Source organism: Artemia sp. Qi Xiang Cuo, chromosome 2, assembly GCF_049724085.1.
Source record: "Artemia sp. Qi Xiang Cuo chromosome 2, ASM4972408v1, whole genome shotgun sequence".
Lineage (NCBI taxonomy): Eukaryota > Metazoa > Arthropoda > Branchiopoda > Anostraca > Artemiidae > Artemia > Artemia sp. Qi Xiang Cuo.
In genome coordinates this window covers 56,421,356-56,449,153 of record NC_142795.1, presented here as the reverse complement: position 1 = coordinate 56,449,153, position 27,798 = coordinate 56,421,356, and the positions used below count along the sequence as shown (strand labels likewise).

Below are 27,798 nucleotides of genomic sequence, written 5' to 3'. Positions count from 1 at the left end.
TGAACTTTGAAAAATCATGAGAATGTAGCTGTGACAAGGTAAACCACGACAAGACACTACTGAAATATTCCAATTCTTGCATTTCACGAAAGAAATTCAAAATGAACTTTGAAAAATTGAGAGAATGTAACTGTGACAAGGTAAAGCACAACAAAACACTACTGACATATTCCAACTCTTGCATTTCAATGAAACAAATTCAAAATGAGCTATGAAAATCAACAGAATGTAACTATGACAAGGTAAAGCACAACAAGACACTACTGAAATATTCCAATTCTAGCATTTCAAGAAAGAAATTCAAAATAAACTTTGAAAAATTAAGAGAATGTAACTGTGACAAGATAGAGCACAACAAAACACTTCTGAAATATTCCACCTTTTGCATTTCAATGAAAGAAATTCAAAATGAACTATGAAAGTCAACAGAATGTAACTGTGACAAGGTAGAGCACAACAAAACACTATTGAAATATTCCAACTCTTGCATTTCACGACAGAAATTCAAAATGAACTTCGGAAAATCAAGAGAATGTAGCTGTGACAAGGTAACGCACAACAAGTCACTACTGAAATATTCCAACTCTTGCATTTCACGACAGAAATTCAAAATGAACTTTGAAAAATCATGAAAATGTAGCTGTGACAAGGTAAACCACGACAAGACACTACTGAAATCTTCCAATTCTTGCATTTCACGAAAGAAATTCAAAATGAACTTTGAAAAATTAAGAGAATGTAACTGTGACAAGGTAAAGCACAACAAAAAACTACTGAAATATTCCAATTCTTGCATTTCACGAAAGAAATTCAAAATGAACTTTGAAAAATTAAGAGAATGTAACTGTGACAAGGTAAAGCACAACAAAAAACTACTGAAATATTCCAACTCTTGCATTTCAATGAAAGAAATTCAAAATGAAATATGAAAATCCATAGAATGTAACTGTGACAAGGTAAAGCACAACAAAACACTACTGAAATATTCCAACTCTTGCATTTCACGACAGAAATTCAAAATGAACTTCGAAAAATCAAGAGAATATAACTGTGACAAGGTAAAGCACACCAAGTCACTACTGAAATATTCCAACTCTTGCATTTCAACGAAAGAAATCCAAAATGAACTTTGAAAAATCATGAGAATGTAGCTGTGACAAGGTAAACCACGACAAGACACTACTGAAATATTCCAATTCTTGCACTTCTCGAAAGAAATTCAAAATGAACTTTGAAAAATTAAGAGAATGTAACTGTGACAAGGTAAAGCACAACACAACACTACTGAAATATTCCAACTCTTGCATTTCAATGAAAGAAATTCAAAATGAACTATGAAAATCAACAGAATGTAACTCTGACAAGGTCAAGCACAACAAAACACTACTGAAATATTCCAACTCTTGCATTTTACGACAGAAATTCAAAATAAACTTCGAAAAATCAAGAGAATGTAACTGTGACAAGGTAAAGCACAACAAGTCACTACTAAAATATTCCAACTCTTGCATTTTACGACAGAAATTCAAAATGAACTTCGAAAAATCAAGAGAATGTAACTGTGACAATGGAAAGCACAACAAATCACTACTGAAATATTCAAACTCTTGCATTTCACGACAGAAATTCAAGATGAACTTTGAAAAATCATGAAAATGTAGCTGTTACAAGGTAAACCACGACAAGACACTACTGAAATATTCCAATTCTTGCATTTCACGAAAGAAATTCAAAATGAACTTTGAAAAATTAAGAGAATGTAACTGTGACAAGGTAAAGCACAACAAAACACTACTGAAATATTCCAACTCTTGCATTTCAATGAAAGAAATTCAAAATGAACTATGAAAATCAACAGAATGTAACTGTGACAAGGTAAAGCACAACAAAACACTACTGAAATATTCCAACTCTTGCATTTCACGACAGAAATTCAAAATGAACTTCGAAAAGTCATGAGAATGTAACTGTGACAAGGTAAAGCACAACAATTCACTACTTAAATATTCCAACTCTTGCATTTCAATGAAAGAAATTCAAAATGAACTATGAAAATCAACAGAATGTAACTGTGACAAGGTAAAGCACAACAAAACACTACTGAAATATTCCAACTCTTGCATTTTACAACAGAAATTCAAAATGAACTTCGAAAAATCAAGAGAATGTAACTGTGACAAGGTAAAGCACAACAAGTCACTACCAAAATATTCCAACTCTTGCATTTTACGACAGAAATTCAAAATGAACTTCGAAAAATCAAGAGAATGTAACTATGACAAGGTAAAGCACAACATTTCACTACTGAAATATTCCAACTCTTGCATTTCACGACAGAAATTCAAAATGAACTTTGAAAAATCATGAGAATGTAGCTGTGACAAGGTAAACCACGACAAGACACTACTGAAATATTCCAATTCTTGCATTTCACGAAAGAAATTCAAAATGAACTTTGAAAAATTAAGAGAATGTAACTGTGACAAGGTAAAGCACAACAAAACACTACTGAAATATTCCAACTCTTGCATTTCAATGAAAGAAATTCAAAATGAACTATGAAAATCAACAGAATGTAACTGTGACAAGGTAAAGCACAACAAAGCACTACTGAAATATTCCAACTCTTGCATTTCACGACAGAAATTCAAAATGAACTTCGAAAAATCATGAGAATGTATCTTTGACAAGGTAAAGCACAACAAGTCACTACTGAAATATTCCAACTCTTGCATTTTAATGAAAGAAATCCAAAATGAACAATGAAAATCAACAGAATGTAACTGTGACAAGGTAGAGCACAACAAAACACTACTGAAATATTCCAACTTTTGCATTTCACTACAGAAATTCAAAATGAACTTCAAAAAATCAAGAGAATGTAGCTGTGACAAGGTAAACCACGACAAGGTACTACTGAAATATTCCAACTCTGTCATTTCACTACATAAATAAGAAAATAACTTGATATATAAAGAGTATGTAGCTTGGACAAGGTAAACCACGACAAGTAACTAATGAAATATTCCAACTCTTGCAGATCACGAAAGAAATCAAAAATTAGCTTCGAAATATTAAGAGACCTTAGCAGTGATGCGGTAAACACCGGCAAATCACTACTGAAATATTCCAACTCTTGCATTTTAATGAAAGAAATCCAAAATGAACTTTGAAACATCAAGAGAATGTAGCTGTGACGAGGAGAAGCATAACAAATCACTACTGAAATATTCCAATTCTTGCATTTCAATTAAAGAAATTCAAAATGAACTATGAAAATCCATAGAATGTAACTGTGACAAGGTAAAGCACAACAAAACACTACTGAAATATTCCAACTCTTGCATTTCACGACAGAAATTCAAAATGAACTTCGAAAAATCAAGAGAATGTAACTGTGACAAGGTAAAGCACAACAAGACACTACTGAAATATTTCAATTCTTGCACTTCGCGAAAGAAATTCAAAATGAACTTTGAAAAATTAAGAGAATGTAACTGTGACAAGGTAAAGCACAACACAACACTACTGAAATATTCCAACTCTTGCATTTCAATGAAAGAAATTCCAAATGAACTATGAAAATCAACAGAATGTAACTCTGACAAGGTCAAGCACAACAAAACACTACTGAAATATTCCAACTCTTGCATTTTACGACAGAAATTCAAAATGAACTTCGAAAAATCAAGAGAATGTAACTGTGACAAGGTAAAGCACAACAAGTCGCTACCGAAATATTCCAACTCTTGCATTTTACGACAGAAATTCAAAATGAACTTAAAAAAATCAAGAGAATGTAACTGTGACAAGGTAAAGCACAACAAGTCACTACTGAAATATTCCAACTCTTGCATTTCACGACAGAAATTCAAAATGAACTTAGAAAAATCATGAGAATGTAGCTGTGACAAGGTAAACCACGACAAGACACTACTGAAATATTCCAATTCTTGCATTTCACGAAAGAAATTCAAAATGAACTTTGAAAAATTAAGAGAATGTAACTGTGACAAGGTAAAGCACAACAAAACACTACTGAAATATTCCAACTCTTGCATTTCAATGAAAGAAATTCAAAATGAAATATGAAAATCAACAGAATGTAACTGTGACAAGGTAAAGCACAACAAAACACTACTAAAATATTCCAACTCTTGCATTTCACGACAGAAATTCAAAATGAACTTCGAAAAATCATGAGAATGTAACTGTGAGAAGGTAAAGCACAACAAGTCACTACTGAAATATTCCAACTCTTGCATTTCAATGAAAGAAATCCAAAATGAACTATGAAAATCCAGAGAATGTAACTGTGACAAGGTAATGCACAACAAAACACTACTGAAATATTCCAACTCTTGCATTTTACTACAGAAATTCAAAATGAACTTCGAAAAATAAAGAGAATGTAACTGTGACAAGGTAAAGCACAACAAGTCACTACTGAAATATTCCAACTCTTGTATTTCACGACAGAAATTCAAAATGAACTTAGAAAAATAATGAGAATGTAGCTGTGACAAGGTAAACCACGACAAAACACTACTGAAATACTCCAACTCTTGCATTTCACGAAAGAAATTCAAAATGAACTTTGAAAAATCAAGAAAATGTAACTTTGACAAGGTAAAACACAACAAGACACTACTGAAATATTCCAACTCTTGCATTTCAATGAAAGAAAATCAAAATAAACTTTAAAAAATAAACAGAATGTAACTGTGAAAAGGTAAAGCACAACAAAAAACTACTGAAATATTCCAACTCTTGCATTTCAATGAAAGAAATTCAAAATGAAATATGAAAATCCATAGAATGTAACTGTGACAAGGTAAAGCACAACAAAACTCTACCGAAATATTCCAACTCTTGCATTTCACGACAGAAATTCAAAATGAACTTCGAAAAATAAAGAGAATGTAACTGTGACAAGGTAAAGCACACCAAGTCACTACTGAAATATTCCAATTCTTGCATTTCAACGAAAGAAATTCAAAATGAACTTTGAAAAATTAAGAGAATGTAACTGTGACAAGGTAAAGCACAACAAACACTGCTGAAATATTCCAACTCTTGCATTTCAATGAAAGAAATTCAAAATGAACTATGAAAATCAACAGAATGTAACTGTGACAAGGTAAAGCACAACGAAACACTACTGAAATATTCCAACTCTTGCATTTTACGACAGAAATTCAAAATGAACTTCGAAAAATCAAGAGAATGTAACTGTGACAAGGTAAAGCACAACAAGTCGCTACCGAAATATTCCAACTCTTGCATTTTACGACAGAAATTCAAAATGAACTTCAAAAAATCAAGAGAATGTAACTGTGACAAGGGAAAGCACAACAAGTCACTACTGAAATATTCCAACTCTTGCATTTCACGACAAAAATTCAAAATGAACTTTGAAAAATCATGAGAATGTAGCTGTGACAAGGTAAACCACGACAAGACACTACTGAAATATTCCAATTCTTGCATTTCACGAAAGAAATTCAAAATGAACTTTGAAAAATTAAGAGAATGTAACTGTGACAAGGTAAAGCAAAACAAAACACTACTGAAATATTCCAACTCTTGCATTTCAATTAAAGAAATTCAAAATGAACTATTAAAATCAATAGAATGTAACTGTGACAAGGTAGAGCACAACAAAACACTACTGAAATATTCCAACTCTTGCATTTCACTACAGAAATTCAAAATGAACTTGGAAAAATCAAGAGAATGTAACTCTGACAAGGTAAAGCACAACAAGTCACTACTGAAATATTCCAACTCTTGCATTTCACGACAGAAATTACAAATGAACTTTGAAAAATCATGAAAATGTAGCTGTGACAAGGTAAACCATGACAAGACACTACTGAAATATTCCAATTCTTGCATTTCACGAAAGAAATTCAAAATGAACTTTGAAAAATTAAGAGAATGTAACTGTGACAAGGTAAAGCACAACAAAACACTACTGAAATATTCCAACTCTTGCATTTCAATGAAAGAAATTCAAAATGAACTATTAAAATCAACAGAATGTAACTGTGACAAGGTAAATACAACAAAACACTACTGACATATTCCAACTCTGGCATTTCACGACAGAAATTCAAAATGAACTTCGAAAAATCAAGGGACTGTAAATGTGACAAGGTACAGCACAACAAGTCACTACTGAAATATTCCAACTCTTGCATTTCAACGAAAGAAATTCAAAATGAACTTTGAAAAATTAAGAGAATGTAACTATGACAAGGTAAGCACAACAAAACACTACTGAAATATTCCAATTATTGCATTTCAATGAAGGAAATTCAAAATGAACTTTCTGAGTATTTTTGGTTTTCCCTTCCAAAATTGACCCTCCCCCCTCCCCTGCCCTCAGAAATGGGTGAACGAATGGCCGCTGAGCCTTCCCCTTGAGGCAGATCCCGTTTATTTTCGATTCTTAGTATTTTTGGTTTTCCCTCAAAAATTGACTCCCACACGCCCCTGCCCTCAGAAAGGGATGAAGTATGGGCCTCTGAGCCTTCCCCTTGAAGCAGACCCAGTTTATTTTCGATTCTGAGAATTTTGGTTTTTCCCTCCAAAATTGACACCCCCTCTCCCCTGCCCTCAGAAATGGAGGAAGGAGGGACCTCTGAGCCTTGCCCTTGAGGCAGATCCCATTTATTTTCGATTCTGAGCCTTTTTGGTTTTTCCTCCAAAATTGACCCTCCCCCTCCCCTGCCCTCAGAAATTGGGGAACGAAGGGCCTCTAAGTCTTGCCCTTGAAGCGGATCCTATTTATTTTCGATTCTGAGCATTTTTGGTTTTCCAACTAAAATTGCGCCTCCCCCCGCCCCGGACCGCCGACTAGGTGAACCACCGGGCCTCCAAACCTTGCCCTGGAAGCAGATCCTGGTTGTGTTATATTATGTGCTATTGTTGTTGTCTCTCCATACATTTCCCCCCCCACTCCCCCCCTCCTCTGTCCTCAGAAAAAGTGAGCCGAAGGGCCTCTGAGCCGTGCCCAGTAGTCCTATCCTTTTAGTTTTCGAGTATGAGTATGTGTTGGCGTAACTCGCAAATTGACCCTTGACGTTAAAAAATTATCCAATCACTAATTACCCCTTTTTGCAAATGTCAATCAATGAATTCCGATTGTAAAAGCTTGTTTAATCATGTTACCTAACCCACAGTACAGTAATTTGATATGCGTAACCTACTGCCAGGAACCAGTGGGGGGATCCTTGCTCGTAATTGCTAATCATCTTAGCCCTTTTATCCATCGTCAAGTACATGCTCCAAAAATATTTTATTCAGAGATTTCACGTTAAAAATTATCCAATCACTAATTACCCCTTTTTTTGCTTATGTCTATCAAACACCAAAGAACTTAATCTCACCAAACACGTCAAACTGTTTCCACAGACTTCAAAAATGGATTCAAAATGTCACTGTGTAATTAAAGAAATGCTACTTGTGTGTTATATAGGCAACATCAGAAAGGTAAAGCTAGGTCAAGTAACAAATTACCTGAGTTTACAACCCCTTCGGGGTTACCTTAACTGTTAATCAGTTTAATCCTTTTTTTCTCCACCGTCATACAATCCAATCACTAATTAGAATCATTCACACTCCTATTATTCAAAACCTTAATTAATATCGTTCATAGAGTCCAATTTGCGAATTCCTTATCCCTTTTTGCAAAAATGTCAAATACTCACTCTCTTTGAAAAACTAAACCAGACTATACCCACCATACCCATCGTGTAAAGCGAGCGGACTGGTTTCTAAGGCAACGGCCATTTCCGTGATCAATCAGAGATGTTTCTACTAACGGTACTCCATTAGGCAATAATAGATAAGAAACTAGATTGGATAATATGCCTTACCACGGACAGTCATCAATTGATACAGAGGGTACAAGACTTGTCAGACATGTTTTTCAAGGTTCAATAGCCAAAACTAGAGATCGTCACATTTACTTTTTAATGTATTAAAATGGGTGTTACCTCAGAAACCCGTCTGGTAGCCCATGCATCGTTCATAGTAATAGGTGACTGTCCTTGGTAAGCCAATGGATCAAACTCTCAAAACATGCTTGAGTAAATTATACGTTGCCAAGTTTTAAAAAAAACCTACTAACCAAGTTACTGTACATGGAGTAACCACCGCTCTCTCTGATTGACCCCAAAAAATTGGTGTTACCTCAGAAACCCGTCTGGTAAGGCATGTACCGTTCGTAGTAATAGGTGACTGACCCTGGTAAGCCATATATCCGTGAAACTCCACTGGCCATGTAGGCGTGAATGTAGGCGTGAAATCAGCACCTCTCTTACTACTTACATCAAATGTTCATACATTTGATGTATTTGATGTTCGTCAAATTTATTTGATGTTATTTGATGTTCATCAAATGTTCATACATTTGATGTATTATACATCAAATGTTAAAGTTTAATTTATTAGTTCTTTCTGAAGTTGTTCAAGACATATAGTTTCACTACAAACAAGATTTTTGATACTGCCCCCTTCCTTAACTGTAATTAAAAACCTACAGCCTACTGTGTAATTGGCGCTTAACTGAAAACGTATTATATTGCAAATATTATCTTTTCCAGTTCTTACAGCAGTGAAAATAAAAATTAAATTACAGAGAAATAAATTCTTGAACTGATGGATCTTTCAACAATTAATGTCATTATACATTAAATATTCAATTTGATGCTGTTTATACTTTTCAAGACTGTTCAAGACGTATATAGTTTTCAGTAAAGCGCCAATGACGCAGTAGGTTTTAGACTTTTACAGTGAGAGAAGGAGGCGATACCCAAACTCTTGTTTGTAGTGATTTTTGTTCGTTTCAAGCTTGATTTGCATATTCAACTTAAGTTTCATTCGTTTCAAGATTTATTATATTCATTTACTTTAATATCTATTGTTTGTTTGTTTGCATTGATTGTTTATTTAATTTGTGTTTTTTTTTTTAATTTTCATTTATACTTCAATAGAAAATATTTTTTTTAGTTTAAGCTTGATTTTCAGTTTGAGTTTTAACAGATATTTGAATCTGCTGAGCTTAAGTAATCAAATGTTCATCAAAGTATCAAAACTGGTATCAAGGTAACAATATCAAAGTGAAAAAATGGGTTTGTGTCAACCTCGGAGTTATTATTATCTGATGTTTGAAAATAATTCAATCTCAAAATTTTTATCGGATGGTTTTGAGGAAAAAGGGCGTGGGGGGGGGGGGTAATTGCCCTTCGATCTCTTTTGACTCTTTAAAAGTGAACTAGAATTTTCTATTTTCAATCAAATGAGCCCTCTCTGAAGCTTATACGAGCATTCCTTCTATAAGAACCATATATACCCCCTGGGTATAACTTACAACGCCTGTCCCTGGGCCCTGGGGGGTAGTGTCGACCCCGGAGTTTTAATACCTGATGTTTGAGCTATTTTTAACAAAATGGTCAGTTCTAATTCTTATCGGATGGGTTTATCCTTCCGATAAACCCAAAGGCGTGGAGGGCGGGAGGGACTTGTTGCCCTTCGATCTTTTTTTACTCTGAGAAAATGAACTAGAACTTTTAATTTCCATTCAAATGAGCTATCTTTGAAGTTTATACGAGCATTCCTTTCATAAGAACCATATACGGCCCCAGGACATAGCATACAATGCCTGCCCCCAGGCCCTGGGTGGTTGTGTCGACACGGGAGTTTTTTTTATCTTACCTTTGAACTATTTTTTACAAAATGGCTATCTCAAAATTTTTATGGGATGCATTTGGGGAAAAAGGGGCTTGGGGAGGGATAGTTGCCCTCTGGTCTCTTTTGGCTCTTAAAAACTGAACTAGAACTTTCAATTTAAAATCAAATGAGCCCTCTCTGAATTTTATACGAGTATCCCTTCCACAATAGCTATATATGCCTACCAGAAATAACTTACAACGCCTACCCCGGGCCCTGAATGATTATGTTGACCCCAGAGTTTTCGTTATATGATCTTTGAACCATTAAAAAAAATGGCTCTCTCAAAGCTCTTATCGGATGTGTTTGAGGAAAATATGGCATGGAGAGGGGGGGTAGTTGCCCTCCGATCTCTTTTGACTCTTAAAAAGTGAACGAGAACTTTCAATTTCCAATCATATGAGCCCTCTTCGAAGTTTATACGAGCATCCCTTCCATAAGAACTATATATGACCCCAGAGCATTGCTTACAACGTCTGCCTCCGGGCCCTGGGGGGTTTTGTTGACCCCGGAGTTTTCATAATATGATCCTTGAACTATTTTTAAAAAAATGGCTATCTCAAGGTTTGAGGAAAAAAAGGCACGGAGGGGGGGGGGGCTATTTGTCCTCCAATATTTTTGACTCTTTAAAAGTGAACCAGAATTTTTAATTTCCAATCAAATGAGCCCTCTCCGATGTTTATACGAGTATATATTTCATAAGAACCATATATGCCCCCAGAGCAAAACTTACAACATCTGCCCCGGGCCCTGGGGGATTACGTCGACACAGGAGTTTTTTTTTTATTTGACCCTTGAACTATTTTTAATGAAATGGCCGTACGTAAAGGAGTTTTTGGTATATGATCTTTGAACTATTTGTAACAAAATGGCTATCTCAATTTTTATCAGATGTATTTGGGGAAAAAGGGCTTGGGGGGGGAGGGGTAGTTGTTCTCCGATCACTTTCGACTCCTAAAAAGGGCACTAGAACTCTCGATTTCTAATCGAATGAGCCCCCTTTGAAGTTTATACGACGATCCCTTCTATATGAAGTGTCTCTGGGAAAAAATAAATCGCGTGTGGGGGGGGGGTGGCTATTCGCCCTCCGATCACTGTTGACTCTTAAAAAGCGAATTACAACTTTCAATTTCCAATCAAATGAACCCTCTATGAAGTTTATACGAGCATCCTTCCATACCTAACATATATGCCCCCAGGGCATAATTTACAACGCCTACCCCCGAGCCCTGTGGGGCTGTGTCGACACCGGAGTTTTTGTTATCTAAACTTTGAACTATTTTTAACAAAATGTCGATCTAAAAAAAATTCTGATGCTTTTAGGGCGTAGAGGGGGGGGGGGGGCTAGTTGCCCTCTGATCTCTTTTGACTCTTAAAAAGTGAACAAGAACTTTCAATTTCCAGTCACATGAGCACTCTCCAAAGTTTATAGGAGCATCCCTTCCGCAAGAACTATACATACCCCCAGAGCATTACTTACAACTCCTGCCTCCGGGTCCTGGGGGGTTGTGTCGACACAGGAGTTTTTCTTAACTGACCTTTGAACTATTTTTAATGAAATGGCTGTCTTAAAAATTTTATCGGATGGGTTTAGGGAGAAAAGGGTGTGGGAGGGGGAGGTAGTTGCCCTCGGATATCTTTTGACTCGAACTTTTGACTCGAAAAGTGAACTAGAACTTTCAATTTCCTATCAAATGAGCCCTCTGAAGTTTATATGAGCATCTCTTTCATAGGAACCCTATACACCCTCAGGACAACAATTACAACGCCTACCCCCGGGCCCTGGGGGGTTTTGTTGACACCGGTGTTTTTGTTATCTAATTTTTGAACAATTTTCAAAAAACTGGCTATCTCAAAATTTGTAGCTGATGGGCTTGGGAAAAAAGGGTGTGGTGGGGAGGGTTGCTAGTTGCCTTTAAATCTCTTGACTCTTAAAAAGTGAAGTAGAACTTTCAATTTCCAATCAAATGAGCCCTCTATGAAGTTTATACGAGCTGCCTTTCATAAGAACCATATATGCTTTTAGGGCATAACTTAGAACGCCTTCCCCCGGGCCCTGGGCTGTTGTATTGACACCGGAGCTTTTCTTATCCAACCTTTGAACTATTTCTAACAAAATACCTATCTCAAAATTTTCAGCAGATGGGTTTGGAAAAAGAAGGCGTGGGGGGGGGGGGCACTACTTGCCCTTGGATCTCTTTTGACTGTTAAAAAGTGAACTCAAACTTTCAATTTCCACTCAAATGAGCCCTCTCTGAAGTTTATACGAGCATCCCTTTCATAAGAACCATATATGCCCCAGGGCTTAGCTTACAAAGCTTGCCCCCGGGCCTGGGGGGGTTGTGTCGACACCTGAGTGTTTGTTATCTGACTTTTCAACAATTCTTAACTTAATGGCTAACTCAAAATTTTATCGGATACATTTGGGGAAAAAGGGGCGTGGGGGGGGCCAGTTGCCCTCCAATCTCTTTTGACTTTCAAAAACTGAAATAGAATTTTCAATTTTCAATCAAATGAGCCCTCTCTGAAGTTTTTACGAGCATCCCTTCCATAAGAACCATATATTCCCCCAAGACATAACTTAAAACGCCCGCCCTTGGGCCCTGTGGGTTGCGTCGACCCTTGAGTTTTCGTTATATGGCCTTTGAACTAATTTTAAAAAAATGGTTATCTCAAAGTTCTTATCGGATGGGTTTGAGGAAAAAAGGGCATTGCGTGGGGGGGGGGGGCTATTTACCCTCCGATTTCTTATGACTCTTAAAAAGTGAACTAGAACTTTCAATTTCCAATCAAATGAGCCCCCTGTGAAGTTTATACGAGCATCCTTTCCATAAGAGCCATATATGCCCCCAGGGTATAACTTACAACGCCTGCCCCCGGGCCCTGGGGCGTTGTGTCGACACCTGAGTTTTTGTTATATGTTACTTGAACTATTTTTAACAAAATTGCTATTTCAAAATTCTTATCGGATGCATTTGGGAAAAAAGGGCGTGGGGGGCTGGTTACACTCTGACATCTTTTGACGCTTAAAAAGTGAACTAGAACTCTCAATATCCAATCAAATGAGCCCTCTGAAGTTTTTACGAGCATTTCTTCCATAAGACCCATATATGCCCCCAGGGCATAACTTATAACTCTTGCCCTGAAGACTGTGGGGGGAGTGTCCTGCTGAAAGATATAATTTCCAAACTTTCAACTGTGTTGAACAAAATGGTTATCTCAAAATTTTGATTAGATGTGTTTGGGAAAATGGTGGGCGTGAAAGTGGTGTGAGTTGCCTTCCAATCACTTTCGACTTTTAAAAAGGGCACTAGTGATTTAAATTTTCAATCGAATGAGCCCTTTTTGAAGTTTCTACGACAACACTTTCTGTAAAAACCTTTTATGCCCCCAGAGCATAACTTACAACCCTTGCCCTGAGGGCTATGGGGTGGGTGTTATCCTCAAATATCTAATTTCCAGGAATGGGTATTAGTTGCCTTCCAATCACTTTTGACCCTTAAAAAGGGCACTAGAAATTTCGATTTCCAATTGAATGAGCCCCCTTTGAAGTTTATACGACGACCCCTTCCATATGACGTGCCTCTGGAAAAAAATAATAATGAATAATAAACATTGGAGTAGTATGGCCTTTACTATAGGCAACGCTACAGCGTTGCGTCTGATATGCGTTTTTTTTTTTTTTTTTTTTTTTTTTTTTTTTTTTTTTTTTGACGGCTGCTTCTCTCACAATTAATCCAGACCGTTTCAAGTAGTAATCCTCCTAACCTCGACGTAGACGTCTCGTGGAACGCTAAACATAAGAAATCAGGCTTTTCGGTTAGGCATCATCAATGCACTAAAAATGACCTCTTGTAGAGGAGATTTAAATTTTTTCCCTAAGTTATCAAACACAACTTACAACCTCACTAAAGGCATTTGGGGTCTTGTTCTTGTTACAGTAAAATGAAATTCTATACCTTACTCATGTATGAATCTGTCAATCTCTTGAAAAATCAAAGCTATTAAGTGTTAGAATTAAAATTTCTGTCCATGGGTGTTGCCATTTTGAAGTGACCGCATTTGTTAATTTAGCATGGTAATATCAAATCATCAAAAAATGTGAATGATTTCTAACTATAAACAGTTTAGAAGCTAACTAATTTTATCATTTAAACGTTAGACGATAAAATTAGTACTAAAAGCCTAATAAGCAAGCTTAAAAGTCAATTAGAGTTTTTATGCTTTTTCTTCACAATAATGCACTCAAGTAATACCAGGTAATACAGGTAAATTCATGCATAAAAGTACATAGCACACGATACCATATTTCATATAAATGAGCCACTAATGAACCCGCAGAAAATTTTCTAATAAGAATCTCTAAGGAATTATTGACCAAAGCTTGAAACATTTGTTTGAGAACAAATTTGACTACGTGTAGTCTCGTAATAAACTTACCTCTTGTCTGAGGTTATTGCCTTTGAAAACGATGCAGGTAATAAATCCCAAATGGATTACAGTTTCTCATGTGATGAACTTCTGTCAATTAAGTAAAAGAAAGGATAAAGGTTACATTTCTCATGGTAAGGCAACAAACGTTTTGACTTCTACTATTTGACCAGAAATGTCTCATTTTTTTGCGGTGAAGGGGGGGGGGTACTTGCCTCCCTGAATCCGCTGCAGGGTCCGAAGAATTACAACCATTTACCCTTAGTTTTGCTTTAATTTTCATCTAATTTTCCTTTCTTTTGTTTTAAATCGAAACCGTGTCCCCCTAAAATGTCAGGCTTTCCCCGAGAAAATGTATGCGGATTTGACCCACCCTTTTTTGTGTTTTAACCCAACCTTTTCCAAATATGAGTCATCCAAAATTAATCTGTACTTGCGTGTATGCTATGGATAGCAGTTAATATACACATTTAATAGCAGCTCCATTTGGGAAACTTGATGCAAAAAGGTGTTGTTATGCTGTAAGTAGAATCTAGAAAATAAAAAAATCTGCTAATTTTCTTACTAAAAACTTGAAGTCTGGAACTTCCGATGTGCAGTGTAATTGGCCTCTAGTTAAAGATTTACATCTTTTTAGGACTTATTTTGGTGTACAAGATTTACTTGGAGAGATCTTTGGACTGCAGTATATCGGAAACCACGTGGGTGGGAATCTCCATAGAACTAGATTTTCGACTCATTTAAAAATATAATAATAAATAAAGGGTATAACCTAATACGATTCATGTTCTCGTAATTCATTTTTTGAAATTAAAGGGCCTCTAAATTCTGACATTTTTAAACTTACGTCTCTATTCCCATGTTCAAATTAAACCTGGCCATGTCAATCAAACAGTTCGTGGTAACGAACTGCAAGTAAGGAGCGACCCGGCTCAATGGTAACCGACACTCTAGAAAACGGTATTTTGATACAAATAGGTAGGCCTACATCAAAAGAATCAGATTTTAATGCTGATTTCAAATATATAAGTTTCTATGTGGTTTCTATGTGGGAGGATCTTTCCATTAAGGAAGTTTTCATGGGAGAAGGGACATTGCTATGAAGGGGACGCCGGACTTCCCAGCATTATTTAAAAAAGATCAGAAATTAAATATAAAAAACAAGTTTTTCAACTGCAACAGCAGCAACATCAAAACTTTAAACGAACAGAAAATATTACATATATGATTAAGTTCACCCCTTGTCATTACCTCGCTCTTTAAGTCAAAGATTTTTTAGTACTTTCATAAGAGCTATTTATTCTAATTAACGGCCTTTGTGATTAAGCGGTCATTTCTAAAGAATTGGAACAAAATTCGAACTTTCGCCTACAGAGCAAGGTATTGACTAGGCGGCAAACCCTCTAATATACGTATTAAAAATATATGAATATAAAAGTTCGTTACGTAAGTTAATTCGTAAGTTACGTATATTTATTAATAATAAAAACGTTCGTAAATAAAATCAAACAAGTTTCGAGAAAGCCATTTAACCAATTAAAAGTAAATTAATATGCAAATTTTGTTTTAATTATTCATGTACGGTGAACCAAGATCAAAACCTGCATTTATTCAAAAACGTTCAAAAATTGAATAAAAAAAACAAGTTTTGTTAACTGAAAGTAAGGAGCGACATTAAAACTTAAAAGGAACAGAAATTATTTCGTATTATGAAAGGGACTGTCCCCTCCTCAGCGCCTCCCTCTTTAAGCTAAAGTTTGACTTTCTCACAAATCTGTTTTTTTTAAACAATGAAAAACTTTAGCGTAAAGAGCGAGGCGTTGAGGAGGGGACAGCCCCTTTCATATACGGAATAATTTCTGTTCGTTTTAAGTTTTAATGTCGCTCCTTACTTTCAGTTAAAAAAACTTGTTTCTTTTTTATTTAATACGTATCCAGGAACCATATTGGCTCATAATGAATCTCAAATCTTTAGCAGACATTTCTTCTTTTTTTTTCTACACAATTCGCACATTCTTTGTTTTATTTCCGAGATTAATTTTTTTTCAGCATTGTAAATATGGGGGGGGGGGTGCTTCAAGGTGGCACACGTGCCCCCGGGTGTAGTATCTATTGGGGTGCTATTTCGATAAATCTGTGTTTGTTCTTTATTTTCGTTTTTTTTTTTTTTTTGGTATTTGAATGCAGAAAAGCCGAAGGAATCTTGGGAGATCAAGTTGAAACTTACAGTGTTAGAGGGGCCAAGTGGATCTCGAATTTTGACTTAAGAGAGGGACTGGAGGGGAATCAATGCGCTATATGTATCCAGGTTATCAAAATACCATATTAACAATATCTTGGGAGGAGCTTGAGGGATAGAGCTGATACTTCCATTGTCTGGAGGGGTGCACAGAGACTTAAGGGGAGGGGACAAAGGGGGGAGAAATCGGTTGTCTTAGATCAACCTAAAGCGCTAAAAGCTCCCATGGGACTTATTATCTACCCAGAGTGGGTAAGGAGACAAATCAGAACACTATGGGTGTTCAGTTTATATGAATCAGGTATCTGCAATATCTTGGGAGCGGCTTGTGGAATCTATTGGAAACTTGCAGGGATCATTAGGGGGGGGGTAAAGTGTACTTTAAAATTTCATGTTTGGGGCAGGAGATTAAAGGACCAGAAATTTTTGGTCTCCAAAATACAATTTGACGCTTAAAAGGGCCAATTATCTACTAGAACAAAGGAGGTACCCTTGGTCAAACAAATGAAGACTCTAAAAAAAAAGTCGCATCAATGATGAGAGATTATCTGGATTTTTTTTTCTTCCAATGGCTTGAAACTTACAAGGCATATATATTATGGGAGAAAAATGAATTTGCAATCCTGTACCAGTAGCACCATTATCCCCGTTCAACACTCGTATATTCGCTCTTCACATGAAATGGTCACTACCGTTACAATTACCCCCCCCCCCCAATGGGGCCAAATACAGTCCTATATAATGTTTGTATTCATTTTTTATCATTGCTGCAACAATTAATCTATTCTTTATTAACCGAACAATCTACTCTGTTATGTACTCTGTAGTACTAAGTTGCTGTGAAAATGAGGACAGTTTGATAGATATAGTATTAGTATTTACCATTTTTTATGAAAGTAAATTGTTATCTAAACTATAATGTGAAGTATTAGTAATAAGACAGCCATTTTGTTCGGCATAGTTGAAAGGTCCAATGACTATGCCATCTGGGGATGACCTCCCCCCTCACAGGCTTTGGGGCAAGGGCTGGAAGTTATGCAATCCGTACATTGTTTACATAACGTATATGTTATTGAGAAAGGTAGTAGATACACACGCAGTAGATGAATTATTTGTATCCATATTGTCTAAAGGATGTCAATGCACTATCCCGGGAAAAACTCAGGGTATTACGATGGACCTTCAGAGCATTTTTTAGGGATGCTAAACTAAATCAAAACACACTATATGCATCCAATTTTATCGAAAGAGCATATCTGCAATATCTCCGAAATGGCTAAAGATTAAAATTGTCGGGGCAGCTTCAATAAGAAATTGAACTAAATCAAAATGCACTATATGCATCCAAGGTTGTCAAAAGGGTGTATCTGAGATATCTCAGGAAAGGCTAAGGGAATTAAGTTGAAGCTTTCAGGGCATGTGGAGGGGAAGCGCTTATTAACATTTGTCCATACTCAAAGTTGTAACATAATGGGGTTGAGAATCCCAGAGATTGTGCAGATTTTCAACTCATATATGTGAATATTTTCCCCCGCATCCATCAATCCAAAGTATTATGGTACAAATATTGTAAAAAATTGTTGCAAATTTTGCCCAGCATATATAGGCTGTATAAAAAGCCAAAATTTGGATTCTTATAGAGAAAAACCGAAAAGTTTTAAAAATATTCGTTTCTTAACCAATGAAGATTACGTCGATTAGGAACGGACAGAAATTAATTTTTAAACAAAGGCAATTATTCAAAGAAAAATTAGGAGCTACGTTAAACCAAAGAAGAGCAGAAATGAGGTCAAATAATTTTTCAAACGTAATACTACCATAAATCACTATCAATAAATAAATGAAACCCAAAACAAACATAAATTATAATAGATAACCAAGTCAAACTCGAAATGAGCAGAAACTACCATTAAGAAAGGTATGACTAACGCCCCCCGTGCCTCCTAAAGACCCGGACAAAATTTTCACTTTAAACTTAAGACGAAAACCCCACAAAAAAGTTTTGGGCTACTGTCCCATCAAAGCCCCTTGCCCTGTAATGTAAATCAGTATTTAGCAAAAACATGCGGCTCAAAATACATCCCTTGGATATAGTTTTTGCTGTCGATTTATTTCTGAAAATTTCACTTTTATCACACAAAATTTGCCCAACGGCATCAAATGTCTTTTTTCTTTTGGAGACGGAAAAGGTGGAGAGAGATGCACTTGTATTTGCCCTAAGTTGCCTTAATTTAGTCCCTAGATTCACTTTTCAAAGTTTCATTCACATAACTAAACTAATTTCTATCATAATGAATCCTTCATCTAGAATTTCCCCGGGATTTATACTGAATCAGCACTAGCTCGTTTCCGCATCGAGTCAGGACGTAAAATTCTGTCACGAAATTTCCCATCGAGGCTTGTGATGTCCACCTTGCCTGTTTCACCTCGTGCCGGAACGGCAGGTGAATGTGATATTCTATGCTATTTAGGAAAGATTGTCGTAATAGGAGAAGCACTACCCCCCTCCCCCCGGAACCAATATTAAAGGTGTGAAAAAAAGTATTAGATATCACTTTCTTCCTTACCCCCCCCCCCTTCCAAAAAATCACTATATGTATCTGAAAGTTCAATGAGTTAGAATATTTGGGCCTTAAAATTCATTCTTTCTATCGGGTATTAAATTCACTCACTCCTCTCCGCCGACGTCACACGCTGCTGAGAACTCGAAAGAAAGGAAATCCAACAAAAAAAAAAAAAAAAAAAACTCCCACGCAGACAATTCTCTTCCCGAAATAGCCCCCCACCCTGCGGAAAAGCTGTCCTCAGTGGTAAATCCTTCCTTGGAAAATTTCCTGCATGTGTAAAATAACGATCATATTTTCGAGTTTAAGTATATTGAAAAATTAGGTCAGGATTATTAACTTACCCGTCGGGCGTTGTTAGATAATTAATCAAAAAAACTTTTTCCACAAAATAAATTTTTCAAAAAAAGTAAAGAACTCCATTAAACCAAAAATGAAAAAAAATAGAATCAAATAATTTACAAAGAATACAACTACCACAAATCAATATCAATAAATAAATGAAACCCAAAACTTTCTAAGAGCCAGAATATAATTTGTACTTTACTGAAAAAAAATCAAATGAATTTACTGAAAAAAGTGTGAATTGTCAGTTTAATATACATATGCTGATATTTATTCCTTAAAATCTTAATTAATTTTGGTTTTCTTAAAGTTATAAGTGAACCCTATGCTTTCTTTTAGAAAGCATAGGGATTAGAACCCTACTCAGATTAATTTCTGCTTGTTTTGAGTTTGACTTTTTTTTTTATTTCTGTTTGTTTTGAGTTTCATTTATTTTTTGGTGTGGTTATTTTATACGGGGAGATTTTTACATTGGGAGGGTTTTTCCTGGAGGGCTGTCCCCTCCTCAACACCCCGCTATTTACTCTAAAGTTTGGCTCTTTGTCACAACTCTACTTTTTAAACTAATAAAAAACTTTAGCGTAAAAAGCGGGGCGTTGAGGAGGGGACAGCTACTTTCATATTCGGAATAATTTCCTTTCGTTTTAAGTTTTAATGTCACTCCTTACTTTCAGTTATAAAAACTTGTTTTTTTTATTTAATAAACAATACAGAACTGATGTTCATTTATTAAAGAACATATGCTGTAGAATTGAGAAGAAAGTAACTGCAAATAAATAAATTGTAGATTTTTTAAATAATGAGGAAATTATAAATGCCCCTATACAATACAGCCGGGCTCTTCAGTTGCGGTCACTATTATACTCTGACAAAAAAAATAATGAGTTTATTTTACAGATAAAGAAAACACCTCCTCATCTTAAAGGGGCGACAGCTTCTAAAGAGGAAACAGAGCCAACGCAGCTTGTTTACCTGGAGCCCTTCAAGTCTCAACCCAAAATTGTGTTTTCAGCTGAAGTTGGGAAATCAGTCTCGGAAGACTTCAAGGTTGTAAATACCAAAGGATCTGAACAACAAGTAAGTTCTAATTGGCGGATTATGAAACACACTTGAAACAGGTGCTTGTGACTGTTTCATAAAAAAAAATCTCATTCATCACTGAAAAAGAAAAAGAAGTATGTTTTTCAAAGAATGTGCGCAATGCCTATCCCTCTGGAAAAAAGTTGTCCTTCTGGAAAAAATAAATATTTTTACTTTTATAACTTTAATAAATCAAATAATATTAACATTTTGATTACTCAATATCAGTATATGTATATTAAACTGACAATGCACATTCATTTGTATTTTTTTAGTAAAGTGCAAATTTTGTTCTGGCCTTGGGAAGGCATAGGGGTTTTGCGCCCAACTTATGTTAATTTCTGCTCGTTTTGAGATTATTTATTGTAATTTCTGTTCGTTTTGGGTACTCAAGCAGAAAATAATATCAATTGGGCTCAAAACCCCTATACCTGAATAACCCCTATGACAGAATAAAATTTTCACTTTACTGAAAAAAGAAAAATGTTTTTACTTTTATAACTTTAATAAATCAAATAATGTCAACATTTTGATTGCTAAATATCAGTATATGTATATTAAACTGACAATGCACATTCATTTGTATTTTTTTCAGTAAAGTGCAAATTTTGTTCTGGCCTTGGGAAGGCATAGGAGTTTTGAGCCCAACTGATGTTAATTTCTAATCGTTTGAGTTCGACTCGTTTATTTATTGTAATTTCTGTTCGTTTTGGGTTTCATTTATTTATCGATGCTGATTTGTGGTAGTTTCACGCTTGGTAGATTATTTGATTTATTTTTGCTCTTTTTTGTTCAATGGAGTTCTTTACTTTTCTTTGAAAAACTTTTTTTTTTGTAGAAAAAGCTTTTTAATTAATTTTTGTTCGTTTTATATTGATATAGTCTTTTCAGAGAAAAAGAAAATAATACTTTAAATCTTTTTGTTTTTTAAGACTTTTTAGTTTGGCCTGCTATTTGTATGCTGGAGAAAAATTTTCAGCAATTTTTAACAACATAAACCCTTTTAAAAATCCGGACACAAATAGTACTGTTTAATTTAGTTTCATACCTGCTCTAGTTGACCTGAAATTGAAAACTTGATACCATTCGCAAAAAAATCTGTTTACTTTCTTTGATAGCTTGGATACACTTACGCTATTTTGATTTGGTTAAATTTTAAGAGCAGAAGTATCCCCGAAAGTTTGAATATAATACCCTCAGTCGTTCTTGGGATACTGTTGAGATGCATTTTTGGGAATTAGCATTATCGCAGTGCACATTTAGTTTTTAAACATAATGGGCAAATGGGAGGGTGGGAGTGGAAGGGGGACTAGTTGCCCTCCAATCACTTTCGACTATTAAAAAGGGCATCAACCCTTTCTATTTTCAATCAAATGAGCCCTTTTCGAAGTTCCCACGACAACTCCTTCGATACGAAGTGCCCTGGTCTAAACAACAACAACAAAAATTATATATTATACCCACATCGATCTTTACTATAAAAATGTCAAGCCTTCCAATCACTTTCGATTATTAAAAAAGGCACTAGGCCTTTCAATTTCCAATCGAATGAGCACTTTTAAAAACGAAAAAGGGTTCTAATAGTACTTTTAATGTCCCCAGGGAAAAAACTACAACCCTTAACCTGAGGCCCTTTTTAAATATCTAGTCTGCAGAATTTTCTCTTGTGCTGAAAACATTACTATCTTCCAGCTTTGATTAAAGATGTGTGGAGAACTAGTGGGCGTTAGAGGGAGGTTAATTCCAATCACTTTCGACTATTACAAAGGGCACTAGCCCTCTCAATTTCGAATTGAATGAGCCCGTTTTGAAGTTTTACGATAACTATCTATAAAATCTTATATGCCCCCTGGGCATAAACTACAACCTTTGCCTTTGGGGCTCTCGGGGGTTGGTCATCGTTAAATACATAAGTAGAGGTGACCCTATTGATCGTGTCACCCACCCCTGCTGCCACCTACAACTTTTTTTGCACCCCAAATAAGGGCATAGAGTCATTAGGGAGAACACGTGGTTAATGGGGTCAATGACCTCTTTTTCCAAGGTCGATTTATTTGATGTTTCCGTGTGTAATAACTCCGGGGCAAAGGTTGCACATGCGCATTGAATTCTAACAGGAACAATGTTATTGATCTAGGACTCGAAGGGGAAGTGAATTTCCGAGAACTTGATTGCGTACTCGAGGGGGAAGTGAATTTCCGAGAACTTGATTGCGTAATCGAAGGGGAAGTGGATTTCCGAGAACTTGATTGCGTAATCGAAGGGGAAATGGATTTCCGAGAACTTGATTGCGTAATCGAGGGGAAGTGGTTAGGCTAGCGAATCAGGCTCAGTCTAGAGTTGGCAGTCAGAGTGAAAGGATTGAAAAATGAATGAATTTGAGAAAGAGAGAATTAGATCAAATCTAGTGTTTATGGAAAAACATTTGATTTTAGATGATGATTTTCTCGAGTTATCTCTTAAACGCAGGATATTCTCTTGTCGGGGAACACTTGACAATATAATGAGGAGTGATTCTCCCCCATTGGACTATTGTATGAAACTTTTAAAATGTGATTCAAATGCTTATAGTCAATTTATTGATATATTGATCACGACACGGCAAAATGATATTGTGGATATACTTTTGAAAACATTGCCAATGGATTCAATGTAGATGGCTCCCCCCATCATTCGAAAGAGGTAACGTTACAGAGCTACTCCTCTCTCCCACCATTTCCATCTCCTTGAATTTATTGAACGACGAGGATCAGTTTCGTCTTAGTGGGGAGGGAGGTGACATTGGAAACCGAAAAATGTTCTATATATGTCCAATGTGCATGTACACTCTTGGCAGTTGGAATCAATGTGAGAATTGTACAATTATTGATGACTATAGTGAAAAGTGTAAATTATGTAATCCTTGTAAATTACATAGAGGCTATGCAGTACAAATTAAAGGATGTAATTCATGTCTTGAGGAGGTGTGTGACTCTCATCCTAGAGGGAATCTGTGCTCCAATTGTCACTATGATAAATGTGATCAGTGGGAGAATACTTACCCCGCTATGATTGGAAAGAATCCCAAACGTGATTTCAGTTTATTTCTACGAGATTAGTATCGTCGTGGATTTAAATTATTCTGGGAAGAGGAATCTGGTCTACGATTCAACTGTTGGAGTAACAAAACAATCTGGTTTCTACGTCATCGCTGTGACGACACTGCCTACTATGACCATAAACCAAGTGATTTTTATTTGGCAGTGACCGAATGTGATTCACCACTTGAAAACACTGTATGTGATATTGGTTCTAATAGACAGATTGAAACTCTTGAATTTCATAATATGAATGCAAATAGTATAATTGACTATACAAAAAGATATGACAAGAGTGAAGTTACATTGTACTGTAGAAAATGTGACCCTGACTTTGCAGTCAATCAAGATCAATATACAGTGAATCCAAATGATTTACCAGCATTAGTGGTTCAAGATAGTTGCCTATACACCGAAGATGAAGAAATCTAAAGTGAAAATTGAAAGACATTGTTGTATATATATATACATTTTATTAATAAACAAATTCACAAACATTTTTTAAGCACTTTACTCTTAGGGCACTGAAATCAATACTATATAGGTCTGAGAGGATATTTTCCACTAGAAAGTCATTCAGATGTGGATTGTCAACATAAATGTGGAGAAACTGCTTGTAAGTATAGCCACGACATCGGAACACAAAATATAGTAGTGCATGGAAGCCACAGCTCTTAATCGTTAGATCCTGTACCCTCTTTCGATTTTGAATAATAGTTTTCCCACTGCTCTCAATATAGTTGCTGATGTGGGGTGTGTAGAATCTATATGGTAGACCAAGAGGATCAAAAAATTCAATCGTCTTCATTGTTTGAAAGATGCACAGCCAATGACCCGTCAGCACAGTCGACGGACTTCTATTAACAATAATTAAGGTATTGTTGACACTTTGAATTTTTTTCAAGATAGTCCGAGGGCAGACAATAGGATTTGTACTGAGACATGTAGGGGTCCATATTAAATACATTGATTATTTGACTGGTGTTCATGGCGCCAAGTCTAGTAGAACACTGCCTTCGGGAGTGATTTCCCACTAGGTTTCATATTGGCTTAGTGAGATTAGTGCAATACTCTCTGCCAATAGGTCGGCAAATGTACACTCTAAACGCATACTCCCCGTACGTACTATACTCACATCCTGTGTACCCAACAAATCCAGTACAATGATACCATGTGTTTTAGCAAACATATCTTCGGTTATACCATTTTCAAATAGTTGCGAATCATGATCTAGGGTTTGCATGGTCAACTTGTACAATGTTCTATAGGATTTATCAAAAGATAGATTGTAGAGTGGGATGCCGTTTACTTTGCACACAAGAGATGAAAGTCCAAACATCTCGAATTTATGTGGACATTCAGTCCATGATCCTATTGCACTCGCGCTCTTTACAAAGGCCAAAGCCAATTTCGAGGGGATTTCGCCATTGATAAAGGATGAATCGGTGAAGGTGCGTGACCCCATTGCAATATGACGTTGATTGTTGATTGTATGAGGAACAAGCAGTTTAATATTGTTGCCATTGGCTCTCAGTTTTTCCACGGCCAAAGCAACAGAACTCATAACCTGCTGTTTGCGTACATGTAGTATTGCTGAGGTGAGGGAGAGACTTACATTGGGATGACCAGCAAGTTCTTTTCTCAATATGAAATTGGATGGTGCAAGCGTCAATTTTATATCCACTTTAACATTGGGCGGCAGCCATTGAGGTATATTAAATATTTCATTATATATTTTTCCAACTAGATGTAATTCACTAGTTGTAGCATTTTTAAGCGCATCTGTACTGTCAGTATTAGTAATATATTCATATCCATTGGAGGCGCCTCTCAGTTCATTGTATGACTTGGATGTCATCAGCATGAATTGGATATAGCTAGCATAGTTGGAGAGATTATTGCTTGTGCTCACCAACGTGCCATTGATGTAGACACTAATTTGACGAAATAAATTGTGTAGTATACAATTTTCATAGGATATTCCATCGCCTCGAATCGGCATTGAATTGTTAGTTTTCAAGACTTTCATTTGTAAATCTATAAATGTGGAAGACAATTCAATAACGTATTCTTCATTAGAATAAATTTGGAAGTGAAGATTATCAGAGAGGGGTTGCAGTTGATAAAATTACTCATAGTATCCATGCTTGACACTCACATCGATATTTTAGCATTGAATAGATTCAATGAGGCGGTGATTGAAGGTTGAGAATCCTTATGAGGTAGGTAGGACATTTTAGGAGAAGAAATCTAGTTTCGATCAAACAATTTTCTTCCTGGGACTTCTGGTTACACTACGTGTCGAATTTTTCCTTCTTTTCTTTGACAAAAGGGGTGTCTTACGTTTCCGTCCTGAGTAGAGACTGATGAGGGATGCATTGTTTCTTGGCCTTTTTAAGCCTTTACCATTCTGTTTTAATTTTTCGCCAAGGGTTCGCGCATTGGACCTAAGATTTTCCGAAGCACTTTTTTTTAAAATCGTTGCCAGAGCCCCAATCGTATAGTGTAGAGGATGCAAATTCTATCGCAGCCGGTCCAAGATATTTTCTAGCCAGTGGTAGTGAAGAGCGAAACAGCTTAGCAAACCAACTGCCAAGACCGTAGCCAGACATTGACGAGCGACCTTTATAGTAGTACATTCCATTGCCCTGTTGTCTGGGACCAAGAGTATTAACATAGCAGTCAATATCAGGACAAGTGAATACCACTTTTTTATTATACATCTTGCTGTTGAATGATGGGTCGAAAATGGCATGTAATCACAACCAACCCTTTTGAAAGTGCTATTGGATCGCCCAATTTAGTTCTTAGTGTTAACTGACAGAGTTCCAAATAGGAAGTGTTTACGGGGATATACTAAAGATGCTTTATATTGTAGTGGTGAATATGTTCTTGATTGGTTTTTCGTTCAAGAACTCGTAGGAGGGGGACATTTGAATTACCAACTCGAGATGTTTCCATAAATGAAGCATAGAGAAATATACAAGTGTCTGTGGAGAAGGCAGGCGGGTAGTCACCAAAAATGAAATTAGTGTTTCCCGCACTTCTACCGTTGATTATATTGAGCTTAAAGTCAAGAACATCCTTTAGGTTATCATTGAGAATAACCTTTTCACTGGCAATAGTTGAATTAATGTTTAATTTGCCCTCCTCCTTCGAATAGTTGAAATGAAAAGCTCCCTTTTTACGAGCGGAAATTCTTTTATTAATATAACTACATAAATCATTCATACAGGTGAGTTCCTCGTAGGGTAATTCAATATATGTATAATCCAACCAATTGATTTTTTGAATTTGTTCTTGATCACCTGGTGGTGGCGGCCAATCATAGGGTCTAATTTTTATTTCATATTTACGATCCTTTCTCAGTATGTCATATCTATTTTTGAGAATACAGTCAACAAGATCCACTTCATACTTTCCATCAAAATTAATGGTGGGAGAGAGTTTTGTCCAAAAATTAATTGTTCTAGTCAGATCATTGTAGAGAGGATCAGAAACATTGGACATGAAAGTCAAAGAGAAATCATTGGGCATTGTTAATATCTTCAGCACTGACCCAAGAATCATAATCCGAGTTGTATCCTAGCAAGCAAACAAGCAACTGTCTCTTACCAAGGCGTGTACGACTCTTTAATATCTTTTCAATTTGATAAATGTCACTAGTGTTTCTAACTTTTTTCAGTTCATATTCATAAAAACCACCGATAATTTCATCATACTTGGTGTCTAATAGTCGATATGTTATGGGTACAGTGTTCAGAATTTTAGAAACTTTGAAAAGTTCAATGCTCCATAAATAAATTTCTTTTTCAAAAATATTGGTGGTTCTATTATTTAGAACAGTATCACCAATATTGAATTTCTTCTTCTTTTTCTCTTTTTCACCCATTGAGTATTGCTTTAGAAAAGCATCAAATGTATTTTCATTGTAGTGAACATCCGTTGGTGTAGAGTTGGACAGAGATCAATGGGGTCGTTGATTATAAATCAACATGATTTTATAAAAATAATGAATAAAAGCCGGTTTATTTTTAAATGCGCAATATCTTGAAATTAATAGACGAATAGTTCTTATTAATCGTTCAGCCAATGCAGCCTTTATCGGACTGTGACTATGATAAAGTGTTGTATTATATTTCAAAAGAACCTTTTGCACATGGGGATTAACAAATTCACTGCCATGATCCGATTGAATTTTTCTATACGAATCCTGTTCAAGAATACTTTCAATGGCCCGAGAAACTTCAACACCTCTCTTTGATCGCAGTGGAATGGCAAATGCGTAGCGACTAACGACACTGATTGCCACTAGAATATATTT

At 35.9% G+C, this 27,798-nt stretch overlaps 1 protein-coding gene across 1 annotated transcript in view; it reads left to right on the top strand.

Moving 5' to 3' along the window:
- Window positions 1-27,798, top strand: part of LOC148955407 (uncharacterized) — a 192,736-nt gene that overhangs the window by 28,342 nt on the left and 136,596 nt on the right. The window contains exon 2 of the mRNA XM_089107293.1: window positions 20,215-20,394. Coding sequence (XP_088963419.1) covers window positions 20,215-20,394 — 180 coding nt within the window. The remainder of the gene's footprint in view (window positions 1-20,214; window positions 20,395-27,798) is intronic.